General features: G+C 33.0%; 2 protein-coding genes across 2 annotated transcripts; one reads left to right on the top strand and one right to left on the bottom strand.

The window, feature by feature from the left end:
* The first annotated feature begins 1,347 nt into the window (after window positions 1-1,347).
* LOC133195338 (nuclear apoptosis-inducing factor 1-like) lies at window positions 1,348-3,855 on the top strand. The gene is made up of 3 exons (XM_061331183.1): window positions 1,348-1,774; window positions 3,295-3,492; window positions 3,797-3,855. The coding sequence occupies exons 1-3, from the start codon at window positions 1,348-1,350 to the stop codon at window positions 3,853-3,855; spliced, it is 684 nt and encodes a 227-aa protein (XP_061187167.1).
* A 390-nt stretch (window positions 3,856-4,245) lies between these two features.
* LOC133195337 (putative nuclease HARBI1) lies at window positions 4,246-6,908 on the bottom strand. Its single transcript, XM_061331182.1, has 5 exons — window positions 6,632-6,908; window positions 6,171-6,437; window positions 5,088-5,158; window positions 4,576-4,794; window positions 4,246-4,431 (listed from the first exon to the last, which is right to left on the bottom strand). Exons 1-5 carry the CDS (start codon window positions 6,906-6,908, stop codon window positions 4,246-4,248), a joined length of 1,020 nt encoding a protein of 339 aa, XP_061187166.1.
* Window positions 6,909-8,245: the final 1,337 nt, after the last annotated feature.

Raw genomic sequence — 8,245 nt, 5'->3', positions numbered from 1 at the left:
TACCCTGTTCCCCCGATCGCGAAGCGAACGCCCTACCAATATGTTACTTTGACCGGTGGTTTTTTGTGAGAGAACAATGTAAGGGTGGGGGGGGGGCAATTGCCCCCGCCCCCTTTTAAACTAAGAATACACTATAAGGCTATTATGAGAGAGATGAATCCCTAACAAAAATGACTATAGTTACATGTAGCTGTAGTTTACTATAATTAATTATTAAAATAGTTATTATAGTATCAAAGCTTTAATATAGAAAATCAAAGCTTTTACTGTAGTTAGATAATGTAATTTTAGTATGAATTTCAAAATGTTATATTTTATTTTCTACAACTTCTAAATAGGATTTTTTTAATATTAACTGGAACATTACTAGTATTTAAAAATCATTGCCAATATTTACATTTAATTTATTGGAATATTTGAAATATGAAGGCTCTTAATATCGAAAAAAAAGTTCTCGAGTAATATTCCATAGTAATCAAAGGACCAAAGTATTTAGTATTGTTAACTGTAATAAACTATAGTTAACCATTATAGTAAATTTTCGTTAGGGATGGAGGGGACAATGAAGCACCCTATGACACGACCTACTTATACCTAATTACTCCACTCAAACATCCGGATCGGAATATCTAGTGACGTCAACCTGTGGGATCTACGGGTTCAAAGTGTATAAGTCCAAACTTACCTACAAGTGCCATCGTTACCGAAAACTGTCTGGAATTTATGGACACGGGAAACTGAGGACTCTAGAACTCCTTTATCTGGAACGTGTATCTAAATCGATACGAGCAGATTGGTTTCACTTTCTTTTGTGACATAGTTACAGTTTACTGTATGATAAAATATCACAAAAACTTGTAAATTTTTAATAACTACACAGAATATCAACAACTTATGATCTCAGTTCTTCCAAAAGTAAAGAGATGTTCCTCAACAACAAGTCATATAACTGTACTGTCGCATTACTTAAAAAAGTTGTGTTTAAGTGGCGTTGACACTAGAACTGAGCGAAGTATAAACTTAAAGCATCATCAGAACATCAAGAAAGAGCTTTTTATCTACGGGGAATAATGCAATTCGTGGAGGATGAGAAGCACAGATCGTTGTGGAGATATATCGTTCTGGGTCCGGTTGTTCAAAAGGTGGTTAAATTTAACACAGTGGTTAAGGATAACTATGTGTTAAACCTTAATCATTTGATTAGCTAACGCAGTGGTTAAATTCTGTTGTTCAAAAGCAATTTAACGCAATGGTTAGCTAACACTGTGTTAACACTGTGTTCACTGCTTAATCACTCACTAACCACTTCATTACCCAAAATGCTCCTCTCTTCCTTTGTAAACAATCATGGCTGACAATCCTGACATCGTCTGCTCAAAAAAGAATAGGAAAGCAAGAAGCACCAATTTCTCATTAACAGAGATAGAAATTATCAAAAATCAGGTGAAACTCCATCCTATTCTGGAGGCAAAACATAGTAATACTGTTACTAATGCTAAGAAGCAAGCCATTTGGCTTGAAATTGTTAGAAAAGTCAATGCTGTGGGGGTGGCAAAAAGGAGTTTGACAGAAGTCAAAGATAAATGGCGCAATATGTGTCGGGAAGCAAAATTGAAATTTACGGAAAACAGGAGACAAATGACAAAAACAGGAGGAGGGCCTCCACCTACCCCTCTTTCCCAAACAATGCAGGATGTGGTGGACATGTACAGGGATGCCAGTTCCTTCCACGGGATTGAAGGGGGCATTGAAACTTCAATGCCTGGATGTTCTGGTAAAATATGGCTTTTATGTGTTAAATAACAAAATCTATCTAATGTGCTCGTTATCTCTATATTTTATGTTTATTAAATAATAAAATAAAGTAAAAAGATTATAACAGTGTTCATATTACACCAACAATACAGTTATACACACATTGTGACACTGTACACACATTTCAAAGATTTTACTCTATTTAACTCATTATATAATAATACTTTATTAATTCAATATAAAATACTACTTTGACCTAAAATTTTGTAATTTAATTTGAACAAAACAGTGATATGTGTCATAATAACAAGGAACATTTTCGTCTGCTCGAAGAAATGACATCTTATTGTTAAAATCTATATTTTAGACCTAAAAATGATTGGGTATTTTATTTTTGTTGTTGTTTTTCTTCTTTTAATAGGCCTAATAAATTTTTATAATCATGTGTTTGAATAGGTATATTGACAAGTTTCCTAATCTTCTTTCGATTTTGTTTACAATAACACGACCTTGACCTTTTCATGGGGATATATGCAAATCGAAAATAATCATAACATTTACTATGCATGTAGGATTGTGAACGAAAATGTAGTTTTTTTTAGTTTTAAAGAATGAATAATGATCATAACATTCTCTTTTTTTAAGCTTTCATTTGTGTTGTTAAGGTCAAAATGAAAAATAAGAGGCGAACTCACCATCACCATGTGCTTTCATCTTTCTAATTTTTTCCATGTTAAAAGTTTGATTAGCTTCGCACAAAATATGTTTCTTATATCTTGAATGATTACATTTAATTATTTTAGATAAGATTAAATATGTGCTCGTAGTAATTTAACTATGTAAAATGTGAAGATTGGAGGTACGGAGATCAAATGCGAAATCAAGACACGTGGATTGCTGACGTTCGTGAATCGGAGTGGATCCAAGTTTGTTTTTTTTTAAATCCGAAGAGCCTCAAAAACTACATTCACCCAATGTTTTAGTAAACATGGTGTTATTATGGAGGGGGTATAAATGAATTTTAAGAGAAGTAATACCCAACTAATAAAAAAATAACAACTAACAAAAATTCCCTTGGGGTGGTTGGGGGGGGGGGGGGGAGTCCCCAATGTTGAATTCTTGCTTTGTCTTTTCCTTAGGACAACTCTGTCACTCTAAGCATAAAAAGTTTTGAAATTTTTCTGATCTCAAAAATGCATATTTATACATGTGGGTTTGTATCGATTAAAAAAGAGAGAAAGAAAGAAGGAAAGAAAAAACAAAATATCAGGAAAAAAAACCCAAAGAAATCAAAAACAAACAAAATGATGAAAAATAAATAAATGAATAATAAATATACATGTGTAGATTATAGAAAATTATATATTAATCATATTTTCACTCATACAATATATATGTGTACTAATTATAAAAAGTAATTATAATTTTAAAAAAATATATAAATAAATAATCTGATGAATTTATGCTGCAAGTACTGCTGAAGCCACACACTACCCATGTGTATAAAAATGACTAATAATGAATATTTGTTTTCTATAGTATTATCCTCTATGGCAGCATCTCCCACTCAGACTGTAACTAAGGATCAACATGATATGGACATATGGCAAGATGCTTGTGAGGACCTTCCTGTGCCCTCCCAATCCCCTATCTCAGCAAGTCAAGCCTTCATTGTCATGGAGACGCCCTTAGAGGAACCCCTTTCCCCACCTAGTCCACCAAAACAACCAAGTTCATGTAAATTGCAGCTATATAATTAAATATTTGTCAGGCTCTCAATTGCTTAAGCAAGAAAAATAAAAATTAAATAAAAGAAGGGGACAACAATTTAAGAGTCAGAAAGACTTATAATTAATTTACCGGTATAAAGACCAAGGATGATACTCAGGTCCATTTCCTTGCAAGGGGCATGTTTAATTACAACAATTAAATAAATTAGATTGGATATTCATATTTTTCTTATATGAAACTGTAGCAATTTAAATGCACCAATCCCCTCTTGAAGCTAAACATTGACTGATTTCATGTTTATTTTAAACAGCATTGCCTGGCTGTAGTAGAGACACAAGGCAGTATCCATATCAAGGAAAGGAGAAGTAAGGTTACTCTCTCTCTCTCTCTCTCTCTCTATATATATATATATATATATGAATATTTACATTTAAACTATTGGTATATAGTGTTTGAGTATGTGTGCATTAATTGGTGACCTTAAAATTGACCTGTTATTGAAGAGTTATCTCCTCTTGATTTTAATCATAATATAGAAAGTGAAGTATACAAAAACACTGGTCAATGAAATCAGACACTCTTAATAACTAAATGAATCAATCTCTTTCAATGGAATTGTTTTGGTAATTTATTCCTTTTCTACTATTGATGCTTCATAATATTTTTTAGCATATTTCATGGCCTAAGGGATAATTATAATAATATGAAATTTAAATCCTATTATGGGTACAATTCTTTAAATGTTAAAAAAAACAGTTATTAGCTGAAGTAATGCTGCTTCACATAGTCCCGCACTCCTCTTCCATCTTGAGGGCCTTGAAAGGCAGGCATCTGGGGCTGGTCCTCTTCAACTTCATCCTCAGGCTCTCCAAGGTTGATGGCGATGTTGTGGAGGACAGCACATGCTATGATGATTCTGCATGCCCTGTCAGGTTTCATTCGGATCTACACAGATCAAAATGCATTTGAAGTGTAAATTTACATGTACACAAAAAAAAAAAAATGGGCATGAAATATAATTTCTTTCACTATAAATTGCACTATTAAATGTTGGTGAAAAATATACTAGAATGTTTAATATTAAGATACCTCTGAGTGGAGAACATGAAACCTCCGCTTAAGTCGCCCAAAGGTGCGCTCAATTTCACTTCTCGTTCTTGCATGGGCTTGATTGTACTTCTCCTCAGGTTCATTCTGGGGATTGGCATAAGGAGTTAGAAGAAATGGTCTGCAAGCATATCCACTGTCTCCTAACAAAACTCCATTTTCAAATAGACCATTCTCCTCCTCCTCCAAATATGTTCTGATCTGATAATTAAATAAATATTATCAGGCTTTTCTTATGCTAGATTGCAATATTCCAAATCAACCTCCAAAATCTAATAGTCATTAGACTCTCAATATTAATGCATATGATGAGAGAACGAAAGAGAGATAAAAATCATGAAAGAGATATAATGTGCCTCTAATATGAGAGATTATGGAAGTTAGAGAGAGAGAGAGAGAGAGAGTGAGGACATGTGTTGCATGGTGAAGAACATTCTTAAAATATCATAAATATATAACCAGGGACCTATAGGTCCCTGATATTACTTCAATACCTGTGATGTTCTGAAGATGTGGGAATCATGTACAGACCCAGGCCAAGATGCATTGATGTTTGTAAGCTTTCCTGCAATAAATGTTATAATATTCAGTTTAATGTAACTGAATTGATTTAAAACACACTTTGTGTGAGGAAGGGGGGGGGGGGCAGGTGGTGCATGATTTAATAGCAATATAAATATGGAGGACAGGCTTTATTCTTTAAAATTTCTGTTTTTCATTTAAATACAATATATTATTATTAATAATAATAACATTCTACTAGTCAAGAGAAACATAATAATTATTATTGATCATGCATGTTTCAGGATTTTTTTTTTTTCAAAGCTTGCACTAGTATAGGGATTGGGGCTGATTAATGTGCAAAATAATTCAGTTTCTCAATTTTCCTATAAATCAAAGGTCAATTTTATATATTTTACCAAGATATATTGCAGTGGTAATAAATAATCAGATACCTATTATACCGGTAATAGGACCCCATTTTAATTACCTAAAAATTCCATGTGAAAGTACTTGCATGTCCCAAATTCTATGTTGTAAATTCAGAAACCAAATAATTAAAAAAATTCAATGAACAAATATATCAAGACTAGATTGTATATAAAGAAAGGCATATAGGACTTTAATTATTTTTTAAATTATTTTCAGGGACCTATATACTAACGTTAGTATATAGATCCCTGTTATTTTTAATATTTAAATTCTGATATGAATCTCTTTTTCAATTTTTATTTAAAAAAATGAAATTGAATTTATTTTCTTGTACATGTAGGTTCCAGTCCCAATACAATGATGTCTTCTTGATTGTAGTGAAATAAATAATCAAAGGTTGGATCCGCCACATTATTTTTCGAAGGGGAGGTTAATCTAGATTACATGCATATATCACTTTAAAAAAATCATTTAAAACATTGAATGTACAACTAATACGATAATAATGAAAGAGGGATTGTAGAAGGAGGATTGAAAAACCTCTGAATTCATTGTATCTAGAAATTATAAATTTTATGACATTAAAAAAAAAAACATCGAACGAAAATGACACAAGGGGCCTTTGAAAGGTCAGTGATAGATACCTTCGTGGTCACATACAGCTTGGACATTGATGCTGTGAAATCCTTTCCTATTCACGAAGGAATTTTCGTCGTGTGAAGGGGCCTGGATCCGTACATGAGTCCCATCGATGCACCCGATTACATTGGGGAAACCTGCCATCCGGTAGAAGCCCGTTTTGATAGTAGACTTTGCTGTTGCGTCGGGCCATTTTATAAATGTGTCAGCTCTAGCAACCAGTGCTTCTGTGTCTCTTTTAACGGTGCGAGAGACTGTACTTTTGTCAAACCCTGTTCAAATTTGAGTAATCTGTATATATTTTTTTCATTATGGATAGACTATTTAATCCGCGTTTTACGTTTAATACATGCGATATATACCCATGAAATTTTCCATTTCCATGGTGTCATTATTATTTTTAACTTTAATTAAACTTCATTTTTAACATTTACATAGTGTATGTACTGTATTCTATTAATTGTACCTAGGGTGTCCCCGACAACCTGCAAAAAACTACCACTTGCAAGGTAGCGCAAGGTTATCATTACTTGATTTTGGACGCTACGTGTAAGTGCGCTGTTCCTTTTAGTGGCTCTTTCTAAATCATTTCTGATGACATCCCCAATAAAATTTATGCCATGTTGACCAAATCGGTACCTTCTTCTTAATTCTTCATCAGACCAACCGTCTATATTTGTGTGTAGTCTAAAAACACGCTGTTTTCTGGGTCCAGGCGGATGAATAAGAAAATTAGCGGCCATATTTAATCACGGTGTTAACTTCTTAATCTACCTACCGTAGGTGGATTAAATTTAACACAGATTTAACACCTTGTTAACACAAACACACCTTTGAACAACACTTAATCATGTGGTTAAATTTAACACACTTGTTAGCACAGAGATAACACTGTGTTAAATTTAACCACCTTTTGAACAACCGGGCCCTGCAGGACTGGGTTGCTCAAAACCTTGGTTAGCGCTAACCGCTGGTTAAATCTCTTATCCAGCGGTTAACTTTTAACCATTGGTTAAATTCTGTTGCTCAGAATTTATCCGCTGGTTAACTTTGCTATCCAGTGGTTAAATATTGGCCAACGTTAGCCATTCCACAGAGGTGGGTTAAGTCTTTTATCCAGTGGATAATCATGACTACCTAGTTATTGTTTGTTGTAGATTTTGGAGGATAACAAAACAAACGAAGTCTTGTATACATTGTAATCATAAATTTAATGTTGAGGAGTACTAACAAAGACACAGTCATTTATAAGTCAAGTGGAAATGGCTTTGTAGCAATATGGAAGAGGGGATAACAACACTATCAGAGATATGATAGGATTTCATGTCTTCAGTATCAGCAAGAATGTTTCGAATGGGTTCTTTCAAGGCTAAAATCGTTGGCGTTGCAAAGGATTTCATCAAGTGACCATTCCCTACCTGCTGATAAAAAAAATGATGATATTAAATATATGTATGTATAAATGAATAAAATTTTGTCATTTGTATATAGGCTTAATAAGGATACAAATAAATTGATATATTAGTTTGGTAACCAAACATAAATTATTAAAATACATTTAAATAAATTGGGAATCGACCCCCCCCCCCCCTCTTCAAATGTCTTGCTTTTTTATTTAATCATTTTTTACAATATTAATTATCATTCGCTTGACAATAATTTTTTATTGGCCCCATTTTGTTAAGCGATGCAACTTGCCTGATGCATTAAATAAAGAGTGTATTATTTCCTTTGATTTTACATTCATTTTGACTAGGTCCCTCTGTGATTATAAATAAATAAAAATAATTAGAGAAAATGATTTGCACATTTGACATTTATAGATATCTATATATAGTCCTTTATTTTCTCTAAATAATTGATACTTATTAAGAAGGTGTGGTATTTATGTAATAAACTTTGGATAATGCATTAATGCATTTTAGTTACACAGTGTATGCGTACGGAGCGAAATGCCTTAGAGACGAACTCACTTTATCTATGTATTCGACCATGACCTTTTTGTTATTTACAGAAGTGCAAATATAGTGGTGACTACCAACTATCGGTGTTACAAAGACAGATATAAATGTGAAGAAAG

Source organism: Saccostrea echinata, unplaced genomic scaffold, assembly GCF_033153115.1.
Source record: "Saccostrea echinata isolate AGI-Se365-2 ecotype Australia unplaced genomic scaffold, CSIRO_AGI_Sech_v1 ptg000029l, whole genome shotgun sequence".
NCBI classification, from domain to species: Eukaryota; Metazoa; Mollusca; class Bivalvia; order Ostreida; family Ostreidae; genus Saccostrea; species Saccostrea echinata.
The sequence above is the reverse complement of the archived record's forward strand: the minus strand, read 5'-3'. Positions and strand labels throughout refer to the sequence as shown.

What these genes read in the sequence shown, in the direction of transcription:
- LOC133195337 (XM_061331182.1), bottom strand. Translation starts at nt 6,908, where the DNA reads ATGGCCGCTAATTTTCTTATTCATCCGCCTGGACCCAGAAAACAGCGT. An exon ending in AGCTGTATGTGACCACGAAG is followed by an intron (nt 5,159 to 6,170) that starts GTATCTATCACT and finishes CATTTATTGCAG; the next exon opens with GAAAGCTTACAAACATCAAT. An exon ending in TTCATGTTCTCCACTCAGAG is followed by an intron (nt 4,432 to 4,575) that starts GTATCTTAATAT and finishes TGATCTGTGTAG; the next exon opens with ATCCGAATGAAACCTGACAG.
- LOC133195338 (XM_061331183.1), top strand. Translation starts at nt 1,348, where the DNA reads ATGGCTGACAATCCTGACATCGTCTGCTCAAAAAAGAATAGGAAAGCA. An exon ending in TTCAATGCCTGGATGTTCTG is followed by an intron (nt 1,775 to 3,294) that starts GTAAAATATGGC and finishes TGTTTTCTATAG; the next exon opens with TATTATCCTCTATGGCAGCA. An exon ending in ACCAAAACAACCAAGTTCAT is followed by an intron (nt 3,493 to 3,796) that starts GTAAATTGCAGC and finishes TATTTTAAACAG; the next exon opens with CATTGCCTGGCTGTAGTAGA.